This window comes from Pelophylax lessonae, assembly GCF_965119305.1.
Source record: "Pelophylax lessonae genome assembly, chromosome: 2".
NCBI lineage: Eukaryota > Metazoa > Chordata > Amphibia > Anura > Ranidae > Pelophylax > Pelophylax lessonae.
The window spans coordinates 301,697,551-301,714,578 of record NC_138769.1 but is presented as its reverse complement, the minus strand read 5'-3'; the positions used below and the strand labels follow the sequence as shown (position 1 = coordinate 301,714,578).

The window sequence follows — 17,028 nt, the reverse complement described above, 5'->3', positions numbered from 1 at the left end:
ACACAATTTAAAACAAAATAACAAAAAAAAAAAAAGCAACATGAAAGCAAAAATGAACACTAGACATATTAAATGGCTACACAAATGGGGTTAAAGTGTTATTATTTTTATGTCAGTCTTGTTTGGTTAATTCATTTTTATGTGACAACTTAAAATTAGGTAATTCTGATAGCTGACGGATCATGATGCATTAAAACACATTATATCATGCTTAAAGTGTATTTGTGTCCAAATGTAATGATAGTATGGTACTGTGTATGATAATGGAAGTAAAAATGAATAATCAACTGAATCATGGCATGAAAATTTAGTGAAACATCACAAGCAGTTTCAGGCAATAATCTTTGATTTGTATCAAATGGGACAATTAATGGCAATGTATTAAATGCATTTTGTAATCAAGTAAAAATTAATGGAATTTTAACAGTTTTTACAGGGACTCAGGCAAATGATGGGGTACAGTTTTAAGCACAAGACTCATTTAAAGTAACATATTTGTTTAAAACAATCAGGGCACAACAATAAAAATTTAGAATTAAACAGCACAACAGGGAACATCAAAATAACTTGTTTTGACTTTAGCAGTAAGTAGTAAAAATTAAAAAAAAAAAAAAAAAATACTGAAATGCAATAAAGCTGACATACCTTGAAAAATTGTGGGTCTGGGGAATAAAAACATAAATTGCAAAAAATCATGTGTAAAAAAAAATATTTAAAAATGAAAATAACAATTTTTTTTTAAATTTAAGCTGGACAACAATAACAAGTTATAATGTGTTTCCTGATCCTTTTGTGGGAATTCAGTGGGCCTAGGTGTGTGGCTTGCCTGCCATCTTTTTTCTCCCGTCTGCGCCAGACGCGCTTCTCCGCCCCACGACGGGTTAACTAGTCGTCCTGACTGATCCCGGTTTTCGGTAGGGAGCAGCATCTGGTGTGACCATTTGTTTGGCCCCTCCCAATGTTCAACGGCATTTTCAAACAGTGCTGCCTATATAGCGTGGTTACTGTAGCTGACATATGTTGGTTTACTGGCCAGAGCTAGAAGAGAAATACACAATTTTAAGTAGAAATCAATTTACAGTTATTTTCCTAAATATTACCATGGTATACGACAATGATCCCTATCATGCCTGCACAGGTTAAAAGTGTTAAAAGTGTAAAAAGGTTAAAAGTGTAAACAACATATATCTGGCGCAAAGGCTATTTGCTAAACAGCAGGAAATTATATCCATATGAATAAGTCAGTGAATAGGTAGTCCATCAATAGGCAAGATAAATAAGTCAAAATATCAAAGGTATATACAAATGTCTCTATATGGAGGCGGCAGCTGTCCTCAGAGTCTAGCACACTCTGTATCTGGTAATAAAGGAGGAGAAAAACAGGAAGCGCCACCTAAGTGTAGTATTATAGACAATTTATTGTCGCACAAATAATAAAAAACTCACAAGATAAAAGTAGGTAATAGGCTCATCAATGTAGGTAGGCAGGGGGGGCCGTTCCAATCTGTCCCTTGTCCTCTTTATGCACGCCGCCCAGGGAGCTACATGTTGTTCATCCAGCTCTTGCGGTTCTCCCGTGCACCAGGAAGCGAACCAGCTACAGTCGGCCTGTAGAAGGATCTGTTGCTCCAAGTGCATAGCCTGCTATTCTTGTCATCCCCTGCCCGCCCAACTGTTCCAGCCTACTTGTCTTCCGGTGATGTCACTTCCGCTTGCGGTCCTCTCTGGTTCGCATCCTGGTGCACGGGAGAACCGCAAGAGCTGGATGAACAACATGTAGCTCCATGGACAGAGTGCATAAAGAGGACATGGGACAGATTGGAACACCCCCCCCCCCTGCCTACCTACATTGGGGAGCCTATTACCTACTTTTATCTTGTGAGTTTTTATTATTTGTGTGACAATAAATTGTCCACTTTGCATTGTGAATGTTCACTGGGCTTGGTAAATGGGATGACACTGGGTTTATTTCAACAATCCAAAGGTGCCAGAAAATCAAAATGAAAACGGCTCCTTCACCTTATTTACAAAACTGGGGAATATTTATAAAATATATATATTAAAATGGCGCCTCCTAGTGATGAAATAGAATAAGTGTGAAAACAGCAGCCGTCAATTTATCGAAATACCAAACCTAAATGAATAAATTCGTTTTGAGGCGCTGTATGGTGGTAACGGGAATATAGACTCCTAAAGTGCTGTGTGCTAATCCAAAAACTCCCAATGTATTCAGTTGTGCAACCTGAATTAAAATATGCAACCAACAATTTAAAAAGTCCATTGCAATAACAAAATCTTCGAATCACCAAGGCGTTCCACCAAGGCGGATGTGACGAAACCGGAAGTTGTGCCGCTGTAACCAGAGGTCGGTTAAAGTGGCACTATTGTGGAATGAGTACACTACCTTCCTACTATAAGCACAGGGGGGCAATTCAGTGGTTTGGCTATTTCCTACTTGATGTTATCTCAGCTGATCTTAGAGACAAGTGAGCTGGGTCCTGGAGGCCCTCAGCCTTTTGGTGAGTGACCCATTTTTACTCGGGTGGAGGAGCACCACTTTCAAGCACCTTATAAAAAAGATTACAGAGCATTTCTTACTGTTGGTTATTTGAAGATTTGGTTATTGCAATGGACTTTAAAATTGTTGGTTGTATATTTTAATTCAGGTTGCACAATTGAATACATTGGGAGTTTTTGGCTTAGCGCACAGCACTTTAGGAGTCTATATTCATGTTACCACCATACAGCACCTCAAAATTAATTTATTTATTTGGGAAATATTTATAAAGCAGAGGATTTGACATTCACCAAACATTCACTGTGGTTGAATCAGTCACTAATTTAAAAAAATACGTGCAGCAGGAAGATTCACCTGTATTAAATGTTTGGTAAATGTCGCAGTCACTGCTTTGCAAATATACCCCTTAGCACATGTTAATTTTGGCAAATTAAATTTCTCTACCCCTTTAGTAAACAACTTCTGTGAGTATAAACACCACAACTATACCAAAATCAGAAATTCATTACATATACCCTAATCTGATTTCTCTGCAATTCACGGGAAGCACACAACAAGTATGCATACAGGGTCAAGAGGAGGGTAGTAGGAATGTACTATCTTTACCATAGATGTGCGCAGCTTATTCCATTAGGATGTGCACCCCCCAAAGCTCAAACACGCATGCCTTTCTCCTCAGCTGCACTGGACAGTGAATGAATGGGTTTACTATGCTTCAGTTATGAATGAACACAGTGAGTATGTTCACTGTGTTCATTTGGAAAAGGAAGGCGCTGGTAAATGACAAATGTACTACCCCTTTCCCCCACTCTCCATCCTTAAACATCCACCACAGCAGGGGGGGGAAGCCAGCAGCACTGAGGGGCATGGGTGGGGGGAAATAGGGGGGAGGCCTGGGCAGTAGGGGGAATCGGCACTGCACGTAGTGATTAGGGTGTGCCCAGGCACACCCCCTACGCACCCCTATGATCTGTATTTTGTGAATTTTCACTTGCTGCTTCCTTCATCATCAATCACTATCACATTTCCATGGTAGGTTTGAATGTGACTGATGGCTTTAAGAAAAAATTGAAATTTTTTAAAATTAAGCTTTTCTTACAGCAAGGATCCTGCAGTGGGCATTTCAACATTGCAAGCAGGTGCCTTTCACCATCTTAGCCACTTAAGTCTTGGGCATCATTTTAAAATGGCGATAGGAGAATGACTGCTTACTCTGACCCCATTTTAAGATGGCACTTGGAATTAACGGCTCCTGTGGGTCCCAGTGGCGATTTAGATTGGAACCTCCAACAGTCACAGATGAATGACATCATGGCACTCTACAAGAGTACACATTCTGTCCTAGAGAATGTCCATTATATAAAGGTGGGCTAGCCATGATTATTGCTGGTAACAAGTATAGTAATATTACTTTAAATAGACCCCAACATAAACACATTGGCAGATTATTTACCCAAATCTTTTAGTATTCTTTAGTATATTACATGATGTCAAGCCATGTAATAATGTGTTATATTTGCTCTGATTTTATAATTGAGAATGAGAACTCAGCATGCCAGGTAATTGGGTCATAAAACTCATTGCAGGCAGCCTGCATTGTAAATATTAAGTGATTAATGTCCTGCTGGGCATTAAGAAGTTATTCTATATTACATGACTAATACTAAACAGGGTCAAACTTGTGTGTGTTTTGCTAAGCAATTTCTGATGTTGGATTCTCAAAGAGGAGTCAGAACATATGTAATTATCTAGTAATAGATAACTAGAGACTTTATTTAATATAAGTTTTATTTGTTACATTTGTCTTATTTTGGTTCTCCGATAACATTTGGTTCTCAAAAATATATTTTGAAATATACATTTGTTCTAAATCATAAAACATTTATAAGCCACAGGATCAATGCTAGTCAAATTGCTTGTTAGACCAATTTTAGTCAAATTACTCATTACTCTAAAATTGCTAGACATATTACATAGTGTTGGGGTAATCTGTGTGAATAAATTCCATGGGGAAATTACTAAGTAATCATTGGGACATTTAGGTTAAATCAAACTCTGTTGCTTAATTGGTTATTATCCTGAGAAAAATCTAGTCATTGCAGACCAAAATGTGGAATTGTGCACCTGCTTTGCATTGATTATTAATTATTGACCAGTTAGTGAGCAATTTTTTGAGAAATATTAGGTAGCCTACAGACTGGGGCTGGTTTTCTAATATATAGACAAAAACAAAACAAATCCTATGCTTACAGAATATATTTTTTGTAATTTAAAAAATGTACACATGCTACAGCAAATATATGCAGATTGTATTAACATGGTTGATTTTCTATAGAATGTATACTCCAGCATTTGAGCAAATGCCCACTAAGCCATAGCATGCTTATTACAATACAAATGTGATTTTCCCTAAGGAGTTTGAGAAAATTTGATTATATCATGCAATAAGTCAATATATGCAATATTAGCATTTTTAGATGTGCAAATCATATTGGAATTAAAATGCATCAAGTGCATATGGCTATCTTAAAGGAGGGCTAGGGCTCTATGTTTAAATGTGTTACACAAGATTCGAAAAAAACCCTTTACCTAAGACTCACACATTTTTAAATTGGTTTCAATTGGAAAAATGTGTGAATCTTGGGTGAATGTTGTGTGAATCTTGAGTGAGAACATTTATAAATAGACCCCTTATTGTTTAGCGTCATTTTAAAAATCCCTAAAGGACTGTATATAAGGTTGAATTGTACTGTACATGCTAATATGTGCTTTGTCCACATGATAGGAAGTTTAAGAACTATGAGTGTACTGTACATTACCTTAGTTCCAGTTCTTTGAAAAAGTATTTGTACCCCTTGAAATTTTCCACATTTTGTCATGTTACAACCAAAAACTTAAATGTATTGGCACAAAATTGTGAAGTGGACAGAAAATGATAAATGCTTTTAACATTTTTTACAAATAAATATGTGAAAAGTGTACCGTGCATTTGTAATCAGCCCCCTTTACTCTGATACCCCTAACGAAAATCTAGTGGAACCAATTGCCTTCAGAAGTCACCTAATTAGTAAATATAGTCCTACTGTGTGTAATTTAATCTCAGTATAAATACAGCTGTTCTGTCGGAGGTTTGTTAGAGAACCTTAGTGAACAAAAAGCATCATGAAGACCAAGGAACACACCAGACAGGTAAGGGATAAAGTTGTGGATAAGTTTACAGCAGGGTTGGGTTATAAAAAAATATCCCAAGCTTTGAACATCTCACAAAGCACTGTTCAATCTATCATCCAAAAATAGAAAGAGAATGGCACAACTCTTCTTTGACAGGGGGTCTCCAAGGGACATCAGCAAGCAGCCACACTAGGACTGCGTACCAGGACCTGCGAGGTCAGTCTGTTGCTGCTAGGATGACCGGAATCCTTTCTGCCTTGATCCTTCGCAGAAGTCTCAGCAGAAGAGTCAGCAAAACAAAAAATGCGTACATTAGACGATATTGGCTCCAAGGAGTTACAAGAGCGTCTGTGGCATCGGCCAGAGGATTCCGAGACCTTGCTATGATCCTCAGCACCGTCCTGTTGAGACGAGAGGCCAACAGGTCCACATCGGGAGTCCCCCACCTGAGGCACAGTTGATGAAACACCTGGTAGAGAGACCATTCTCTCTAATCCAACTTCTGCCGACTGAGGTAATCTGCCTGCCAATTTTCCTCCCCTGGAATATGCACAGCAGAGATGGCTGGAACAAAGCGTTCTGCCTATCTTAGAATACCGGCTTCTTCCCAGGCTGCTAAGACACTTCTGATGCCCCCTTGATGATTGACATATGCCACGGCCGTGGCATTGTCCAATTGAAACCTCACCGGGCATCCCTGCAGACGATCCGTCCAATGGATTAGCAAAGCCTGATTGCCTGAATTTCTGGGATATTGATTGGCAGACTGGACTCCTCCAGAGTCCAAATTTTCCCTGTCAATGCACTGGAGAGTGGAGCCACAAGATCAGGGATCCCCTCGTACTCCGGCTCAACAGGATCAGATTGTCTAGAGCCTGTGGGTTCTTGTTCCATTTGACAAGAATATCCTTCTATAGAGACCTGGTATGGAACTGAGTAAACAGAACCACCTCGAAGGTGGAGACCATCAGGCCCAGCACTTGCATGCAAGTCCTGACGAATGATCGCCAGTTTGACAACAGGAACCATGTCGCATCCTGCAACTTCTTGAGTTTCACCTCTGGAAGAAACACCCAGGCTAAGGCCGTGTCCAGGGTCAGGCCCAGATAGTCCAGTTTTGTGGACAGAACCAGAACAGATTTTCGAAAGTTCAATTTCTACCCAAACTCTTGCAAAGTTTGCACTGAAATGTCCAGATTTTCTTTCAGGGCATTCGGAGACTCTGCTCGCAGAAGGAGATCGTCCAGGTACCCCAGCACCACCACCATCCCCTTCTGCCTCAGTAAAGCCAACACCAGGGGCCAACACTTTTGTAAACACCCGAGGAGCCGAGGCAAGACCAAAGGGTAACGCCACAAATTGATAGTGCTCCTCGCCCACGGCAAACCAAAGGAAATGCTGATGCACGACATATATTTGAATATGAAGGTAAGCGTCCTTGATATCGATAGAGGCCAGGAAATCCCCTTGATGTAGGGATGCCACCACGGTGTGAATGAACTTTAATCGAAATTTCAAAGCCTTGAAATCCAGAATGGGATGGACCTTGCCTTCCTTCCTAGGAACAATAAACAGGTTTGAATAAAACCCCTGAAAGCGTTCCAATCCTGGAACCAGTACATTGACCTCCTGTGAAAGCAGATCCTGTACCGCCCCAAAAAGACCTTGTAGACGATCTGGAGACAAATGCAGATTGGAAGGAAAGCACCTTGCCGGAGGCAAGGACCGAAACTCGATCGTGTACCCAGACCAAATCAACTCATTACATAGTTACATAGTTACATAGTAGGTGAGGTTGAATAAAGACAATAGTCCATCCAGTTCAACCTGTGTAAGTGTGTGTGGCTGTAATCATCTAACATAGCCCTTAATGTCCTGATCCTTGAGCTGTAAGTCTAAGAGTCTTTTGAAAGCCACCATACTACCCGCAGAAACCACCTCTTGTGGTAGACAATTCCACAATCTTGTAGCCCTAACAGTAAAGAACCCTCCTCGTTGCCTGAGGTTAAAACGCTTCTCCTCTAATCTCATTGTATGCCCTTGAGTCCTCATGCAATTCCTTCGAATGAACAGCTTTTCTTCTAAGCTGAGATCCCCATTAAGATATTTATAAATTGCTATCATGTCCCCTCTCAGACGTCTCTTCTCCAGGGAAAATAAATAGAGCGATTGCAGCCGCTCTTCATAGTTAAGGTCCTCCAACCCCCTAATCAGTTTAGTTGCCCTTCTCTGGACTCTCTCCAGCTCCAACACATCCCTCCTGAGGACTGGCGACCAGAACTGGACAGAATACTCCAGATGCGGTCGGACCAGAGTTTTATAGAGTGGAAGGATTATAGTCTTATCTCTGGAATACATCCCTTTCTTTATGCATGCTAATATTCTGTTGGCTTTGGAAGCTGCCGCTTGACATTGCATGCTGTTGCCTAATCTATCATCAACCAAGACTCCCAGATCTTTCTCCATTTTTGATTCCCCCAAGGGTTCCCCTCCTAACGTGTATTGTGTTTTTATGTTTTTAGTCCCCAAGTGCAAAACCTTACACTTCTCCACGTTAAACCTCATTTGCCATGTCGTTGCCCACTCCGTAATTTTGTCCAGATCATTCTGTAGGATATCTGCTTCATGCTGTGCAGTTATTGCCCTGGCCAATTTTGTGTCATCTGCAAAAACTGATAACGAACTACTGATCCCGTCCTCAATGCTGTTTATTAATAAATTGAACAAGGTTGGTCCCAGGACTGAGCCCTGGGGCACCCCGCTTACTACCTCAGACCAGTCTGAGTATGCGCTGTTTATTACCACCCTTTGGACATGGCCTTTTAGCCAGTTCCGTATCCAAGAGCAAACCCTGCTGTCGATACCTGCAGACCTTATTTTATAAATTAAGCGCTTGTGGGGAACTGTATCAAACGCCTTAGTGAAATCCAAGTACACCACATCCACTGGTCTGCCCCTATCTAGCTCACAGCTCACCTCCTCGTAGAATGCTAAGAGATTGGTTTGACAAGAACGCCCATTTGTAAACCCGTGCTGGTTACTGCTGATGATGTTGTTGTCTTTAGCATATTCTACGATATAGTCCCTTATCATCCCCTCCAAAAGTTTACATATTATTGATGTCAAACTGACAGGCCTATAATTTCCCGGGATATGCCTCTGGCCCTTTTTGAATATGGGAATCACGTTAGCCTTCCTCCAATCCCCTGGTACATCTCCTGTCCTAATAATGTCAGCAAAGATCAGGAACAGTGGTCTAGATATAACCTTACTGAGTTCCTTGAGTACTCTCGGATGTACGCCATCCAGACCTGGTGATTTGTTTGTGTTAAGTTTATCCAGTCTTTCCCTGATTTCACCCTCTGTTAGCCATAGTGGCAAGTCCTGTGTATTACTACTAACCATACAGTCATGGTCAGTGTACCCCTCCTTTTCCTGCGTAAAGACTGACGAGAAAAAAGCATTCAGCACAGTTGCTTTTTCAGTGTCCTCTGTAACCATCCTCCCATCGTCGTTAATTATGTGTGCAATATGCTCTGCCCTAGTTTTTTTGCTGTTGATATATTTAAAGAATTTCTTTGGGTTTTTTTTTACTATCCTCCGCTATTTGTCTCTCAAAGTTGATTTTAGCCATCTTGATTTCTTGTTTACTTTTCTTATTTGCCTCCTTGTATTGCTGGAAGGCCGATACTGTGCCCTCTGACTTATATTTCTTGAAGGCCAATTTTTTTTCCCCTAATAAGTTTTTTAACGCTACGGTTTAGCCAGCCAGGTTTGGCTTTGTCTCTTCTAAATTTATTTCCCATAGGAATGCACTGCAAGATGCATTTGCTTAATATGTTCCTAAAGCATTCCCATTTTTCCTCTGTGGTCAGTGATCCCAAGGTTTGGTCCCAGTTTACCCTTTCCATCAATGAGTACAATTTTGGAAAGTTTGCCCTTCTGAAGTTTAGGGTTCTTATGTTCCCCACTTACCTTGTTATATTGTTATTTATACTAAATGTGATCATCCTGTGATCGCTAGAGCCCAGGTTGTCCTGGACTCCTACCTCCGAGATTATGTCTGGGTCATTAGTGATGAATAGATCCAGGACTGCGTTTTCTCTGATAGGGGAATCCACCAACTGTGACATGTAGTTGTCCTGTAAGGTTTCCGTGAATAGACGGGCCTTCTGTGAGTGTGCAGTCCCCTCTTCCCAGTCAATGTCTGGATAATTGAAGTCCCCCAATATGATGACTGATCCCAGTTTTGCCACTTTACCCATTAGTGCTAAAAATTCCAGCTCTACCTCCTCCCCTTGGTTAGCTGGCCTATAGCAAACCCCCACAACTACTTTTCCCTTATCTTCTTCCCTATCGAGTTCAACCCACACAGATTCTAAATCCATGCTCATCCCATCCATAATGTCACTCCTTTCTATCACCTTTATATTGTTCCTGACATATAGACACACCCCTCCCCCTCTCTTTCCTACCCTGTCCTTCCGGTACACCGAATACCCTTGGATATTGGCCAGCCAGTCACGTGAGGGGTCGAACCAAGTCTCTGTTATTCCCACAAGGTCTATGTCATCCTCATGTACTAACATTTCCAACTCATCCATTTTATTAGCTAGGCTCCTGGCATTAGCATATACCCCTCTTAGTTTTACGGAAGTTAAACGTGATTGGCGGTTATGTTTATTCCTGTTTGGTCTGAGGTTTTCCCGCACAGACCCGCCAATTGACGTTGTGGACCTACTGTCGCTGCTGACCCTACAACTGCCTTCTGTCCTTTGCTCCCTCCTGACTGATTCTACTTCTGAGCCCACCCCCCCCCCCCGTCTCCTAGTTTAAAAGCCCCTCCAACTTGGTGGCCATCTTTCTCCCCAAAAGAGCTGTACCGTCCCCATTAAGGTGCAGCCCATCCTTACTAAAGAGCTGGTAGCCGACTGAGAAGTCAGCCCAGTTCTCCAGGAACCCAAACCCCTCCTTCCTACACCAGTTCCTCAGCCACTTGTTAAGTTCCCTAATCTCCTTCTGCCTCTCTTGTGTGGCTTGAGGTACAGGCAGTATTTCATAGAAAACCACCTTGGAGGTCCTTTTCCTCAATCTATTACCTAAGTCCCTGAAATCATTCTTAAGGATCCTCCACCTACCTTTTACTTTGTCATTAGTGCCCACATGCACCATGACCACTGGGTCATCCCCAGCCCCACACAACAATCTGTCTGTCAGATCTGCAATGTGACGAACGCGGGCGCCCGGTAAACAACATACTGTTCGGTTACCGAGATCTTTCTTACAGATTGCCCTCTCTGTCCTCTTGATAATTGAGTCCCCAACTACCACAACCTGTCTAACTTTCCTGAGTTATGGCCCCCCTTCTTCCTGGAGCCGCCCCTCCCCTGGCAGCTGGGGGAGGGTGCGTGCTCCAGCTCTGCCACCCCTGAGTTGATATCCCCCTCAACCTGCAACTCGGCAAATATGTTAGGGTGTACCAACTCAGGACTGGCCTCCCTGACACTCTTCCCACTAGGCTTCCTAACGGTCACCCAGCTGCGTACCTCTGCTGCTTGCGTCTCCTCTACTCCTTCCTCCTCTATGCTTGCCCCTGCCAGCGCCTGATGGGTAATGTCCAAGCTCCTTTCCGGGTTGTAGATGCCACGCAGTCTTGCCACTGTGTTCTCTAGATCCACGATGTGGGCTTCCATAGCAACAAGTCGCTCACGTCTTGCACAGCAGTATTCGTCCTCGATTGGTTCATCAAGGAACGCATACATGCAGCAAGAAGTGCACTGAGTGGCATCCCGAATCCTGTCGGACATTATTACCCACTACTCTATGGGGATAATATTAACGACCTGCTCTTCCTTACCTACACTACCTCTAACTCCCCTGGTACTAAACCTGGGGTACCCACCAGTCGCTAATACCCTCACCAGTCACTAGATACTCACCAGTCGCAAGGATCCTCACCAGTCGCAAGGATACTCACCAGTCGCAAAGATACTCACCAGTCGCAAAGATACTCACCAGTCGCACAGATACTCACCAGACGCAAAGATACTCACCAGGCGCAAAGATACTCACCAGTCACAAAGATACTCACCAGTCGCAAAGATACTCACCAGTCGCAAAGATGCTCACCAGTCGCAAGATACTCACCCACCAGCCGCAAAGATACTCACCAGTCGCAAGATACTCACCAGTCGCAAAGATACTCACCAGTTGCAAAGCTACTCACCAGTCGCAAAGCTACTCACTAGTCGCCCGGATACTTACCAGTCGCAAAGATGCTCACCACCCCTGTCACCCACCAGTCGCAAGATACTCACCAGTCGCAAATATACTCACCAGACGCAAGATACTCACCAGTCGCACGGATACTTACCAGTCGCAAAGATGCTCACCAGTCGCAAAGATACTCACCCACCGGTAACAAAGATACTAACCAGTCGCAAGGATACTCCCCAGTCGCAAAGATACTTACCAGTCGCAAGATGCTCACCAGTCGCAGATACTCACCAGTCGCAAGATGCTTACCAGTCGCAGATACTCACCAGTCGCAAGATACCCACCAGTCGCAAGATACCCACCAGTCGCAAGAGCACCTCTCAGTCTATAGTAGCCCCTTAGTAATCTGTATTGCTTGTAGTTTTTGTACTTGTATGTAGATTGTACTTGTAGTCCCCCACCCCCTACCAGCAGATCAGTTGCTTCCTACTTACGCCCCTCGGTCAGGTCCAGGTCCTTGTCTCCGCCACTGCTGTTCTGTCCCCGCTCTGACGCCGCAGCTGCTCTGTCCCCGCACTGGCTCCCTGCTGGTCCGCACTGATGCCGCTGCTGCTCCGTCCCTGCACTGTCTCCCTGGTCCTCTCTGTCGCCGCTGCTGCTGCTATGTCCCCCGCACTGTCTCCTTGGTCCGCGGCTCCGAGGCTCCTGCACCCGGCCCCCGGCTTCCTAGTGCGTCTTTCCCCGCTCCCCCCTGCACATGCGGCTCCTCCTCCGCTCCTCCTCCACACAGCTCTCTTCGCTGTGTGTGTGTGTGCTGTGCTGTGGATCACTCGCAGCTCGCAGCTTTCGGCTTGACCCATTTGTCTTGAATCAAGGAGGTCCACGGATCCGGAAAGAAGCAAATACGTCCCCCCACCCCAAGTATGGGTGATGGCGTCCCTTCAGGCAGAAGCGAGCATGCCTGCGGTGCCGGAGGAACCCGCTCTTGACTTACCCCTCCAGGGCCTCTTGGAACCCGCTACGGGGTTACGGGTGGATTTTGATCCCTGGTCCTTAGATCCCAAAGTATGAAAGGACCACTTATGGGCTGAGAAGAAAGGACCATGCTTGCGATGAGTCTCTTTACTCCTTGCAGACTGCGGAAGCAAAGTACTCTTACCTCCTGTAAGACCCTTAATGATCTCCTCCATGGAAACTCCGAACAAGCGGTCTACTACAAAAAGGAGATCAGTCAATACCTTCTTGGAAGCCTGGTCCACAGACCAGTATTTCAGCCATATCATGCGCCGCAGAGTCACCACTATCACGGACACCCTGCAGGCTAAGGGGGCTGCATCCAGAGAGGCATCACAGATATAATGCAACCCCTGAACCAACTGATCCGTCAGCTACACCAGGTCAGTAAGAGGTTTTCCACCTTCCAAATTCCAAAAGGAGCTTAGCCCATTTCGTCAATGTCTATGAAACCAAGGTTATGACAAACACTGGCCGCAGAATGGAACCAGCTGTGGTGAAAATGTATCCTACCAGATATTCAGCTCTCTTGTCAAAGAGGTCCTTAAAGGACGGAGAGTCCTTCACCGAAAGGAGGGTGGTTTTATTCAACCTGGAAACCTGAGAGTCCATCACGGGTGGTACTGTCAGTTTCTTTAGCAGGGACTCTTCAAACAGATATCTTTTAGCAAAGCACTTAGGGACCCGACAGTGTGTTTGGGAGAACCCCACTGACTTGCGAAGGGGAACATCTTTGCCGCCTTGGAGGTTCTGCGGGTACCAAACTGCACTGTCACAGCTGACGCAGTAGTAGCTGTGTCCTCCAATTTTAAAGTTTCTCTCACTCATACAATCAATACATCCACCAGCGCCTTTTCATGTGCGACTGTAGTGGAAGAGGAATCATCCTCACTATCAGAGCACTCAGGGTGAGTGGATGCAGACCCGGTAGGGTGACTTGCATCCGCAGTGGCCAAATCTACCTCAAAATCTGAGAAGGCAGAGGATGCAAGTGAAGGCTGAAGATGCTTTTTACTCGTCCTATTTTGGAGGGCCAAATCTACTTTAGACACCAGTGACTGCAGGACCGCAGTCATAGCAGACAAGGTGGACTGGGACCCCGTAGGTCCTGCAGCTTCAGAGAGGGGGTCAGGTGGTGACATGTGCTCCAGGGACTCCATGTGTAAACCGCCAGCAAAATGTGTAAAATTGCTGTGAAAAATACCAACCCACCGCTGCACCAGCGGTACTACAAGTCCCAATGCATCAAAATCGCTTTAGCAGCAAGTTAGAGCCAAATAACTCCCCACAGGGACTCACCACCCCCTTCTCAGATGCAGATGCAGAGTGTCAGGCTGCACCCTGTGCAGTGTTTAGAGAGGAAATGGAAGTTCATAGAACTGCCACTAGAGGCCCACCACCGAATAACCTCCCCATAGACTCCAAAAACATGGCTGCCAATTGATAGAAATGGGAAACTACAAGAAAATGGCCACCGGACTACACAAACATGGCCACTGATAGATACAGCAGCCATCCACAACAAAATAGCAGCTGCACGAGGTGCCCATGCAGCTCCCAGGACCCTCCAAGGACCACCAGGTACATTTGGACAGCAAGGGGGGCCCCTGCTAGGGACCCCCACCAGGACCATCCCCCCAAAAGGCCACATTTGTGCCACTGGCGGCGTGCCCCCCCCCCAGCTCCCGGCACCTGCTCGACAACCCCACCATGAAAATCAGGCAGGGCCGCCCCCGGGGGGGCTAGGTATGGATGAAGGGGGGTGGTCCGAAGAGGGACCCCGATTTTGAGGGGGAGCATAAAATTGGGAAGGAAGGGCACTCGGGAGTCCAACCCCAAGGGGCCTCCAGAGGGGCAGGGGGACACTACTTACCGCATCATGGGACCAGGGGGGCACCACTCCAGGCAGACCACCCACCATCTTGGCATGGGGATGCTGCAGGCCAGAGTTACGCTGCGACTCATGATTAGGATCGCGACCAGGGCTATGCGTCCTTGCGAAACGTTTAACTCACCGGCCAGCCCCCGTCCAGTGGGGCTATGTCGTGGCCAACCCAGTGTGGAGTTATGGTCGGGTCGTGCTCGCTGGCCAGACTGGGAAGACCATAACAATCTAGGATATCCAGTCCTTCGCCCAGTCCGGCAGTTGATTGTAGTTCTCACAGGAACAGAACTGATTGTAGTTCTCACAGGAACAGAAAATAATAAAAAGAAAAAAAATGTCTTCAAAAGGAAAAAATGCTAGGACCAGAGATCCCAGCAAGGAACTAGGTCCTTACTCCTGATAAGGCAGAAAAAAAACTGAAGTCATATAGCAGGAAGTGGGAGTATACCCCCTGGGACTGCCCTTTAGGCGTGGTCAATTTTTATTTCAGCCTAGTGTCCTACTCCTATGGAGAGCAGCATAAACCCATCAGTCAAGAAGATATGGAGCTGTGTCCGTCAATGAACGAAAGAGAAACAATTTTTTCACATCACTCTGAACACACCATCCCCACTGTGAAACATGGTGGTGACAGCATTATGTTGTATGGATGCTGTTCTTTAGCAGGGACAGGGAAGCTGGTCAGAGTTTAGGGGAAGATAGATGGAGCCAAATACAGGGCAAACTTAGAAGAAACCTGTTAGAGTCGGCAAAAGACTTGAGACTGGGGCGGAGGTTCACCTTTCAGCAGGACAACAACAGTAAACATACAGCCAGAGCTACAATGGAATGATTTAGATCAAGGATCCTCAAACTATGGCCGTCCAACTGTTGCGGAACTACACATTCCATGAGGCATTGTAAAACTCTGACATTTACAGACATGAATAGGCATGATGGGAACTGTAGTTCCTGAACAACTGGAGGGCCATAGTTTGAAGCTGGTTTAGATCCCCTGGTTTAGATCAAAGCACAAAGTGTTAGAATAGTCCAGTCAAAGTCCAGACCTAAATCCAATTAAGAATCTGTGGCAAGACTTGGAAATTGCTGTTGCTCTCCATCCAATCTGACAGAGCTTGAGCTATTTTGCAAAGAAGAATGGGCAAAAATCTCATTCTCTAGATGTACAAAGCTGGTAGAGACATATCCAGAAAGACTTGCAGCTGTAATTAGAGCAAAAAAAGGTGGTTCTACAAAGTATTGACTCGGGGGCTGAATACAAATGCACGCCACACTTTTCAGATATTTATTTGTAAAAAATTTTGAAAACCATTTTCATTTTCCTTTCACTTCACAATTATGTGCCACTTTGTGTTGGTCTATCACATAAAATCCCAATAAAATACATTTACGTTTTTGGTTGTAACATTTTTCAGGGCACTGTATATGCCAGTATAATGTACAGGGTTTTCTGTACGTTTTTTACTCTGACACGTGTGTTTCATTGTTTATGAATCAGTCAAATTATTTTTTTAATACATTTTTTTTCTTTTCGTGTTATTTAAAAAAAATAGTTTGACATGCATATTCTGTGGTGTTATCAGAACAGGGAGTCTTAGAGTAACATTATTTGAATGTTCATTGCACACAGTAAACAAGGACTACACCATACCCATTAAAAAATAATACACGATTATCTATCTAGGTTCATGGTTTGCAATTGTACATGTGAGTGAATGTTCACATTTGCATGTGGGTCCAAAGTCTAATTGTACCCTCGCTATTTAGCTCTGATTTTTGCAATTTAGCCAGTAAATCAGCTTAATGGATGTCATCAATAGATGGGATTATGTTAGTGCATTTGTAGCAGTCTGCATGCTGCAAGTAACACTGGCTTCCACTACCCCACTGTATAAAATTGAACATACTGACCACAATATACAAGACCATCCAAAACATCTACCCCAGCTTTATCACCAACCTCATCTGCAGATATCAGCCAAATTGTCATCTCTGCTCCTCACAATACCTCCTGCTCTCTAGCTCCCTTGTTACCTCCTCCCATGTTCACCTCCAGGACTTCTCCAGAGCCTCTCCCATGCTCTGGAACTCCTTACCCCAGTATGTCTGGTCAGCCCGTACCCTATGTTCCTTTAGGCAATCCCTGAAAAATCACCTGTTCAGGGAAGCCTATCCCAGCTCCACCTAAGAACTGTACCCGAGTCATGTGTGATAACAACAACAT

The 17,028-nt window shown here is 44.3% G+C and overlaps 1 protein-coding gene across 1 annotated transcript in view; it reads right to left on the bottom strand.

Annotated features, from left to right (window-relative positions):
* Positions 1-712: 712 nt before the first annotated feature.
* Positions 713-17,028, bottom strand: part of GRM4 (glutamate metabotropic receptor 4) — a 317,007-nt gene continuing 300,691 nt past the window's right edge. The window contains exon 11 of the mRNA XM_082244635.1: positions 713-1,038. Coding sequence (XP_082100761.1) covers positions 989-1,038 — 50 coding nt within the window. The 3' untranslated portion in view covers positions 713-988. The remainder of the gene's footprint in view (positions 1,039-17,028) is intronic.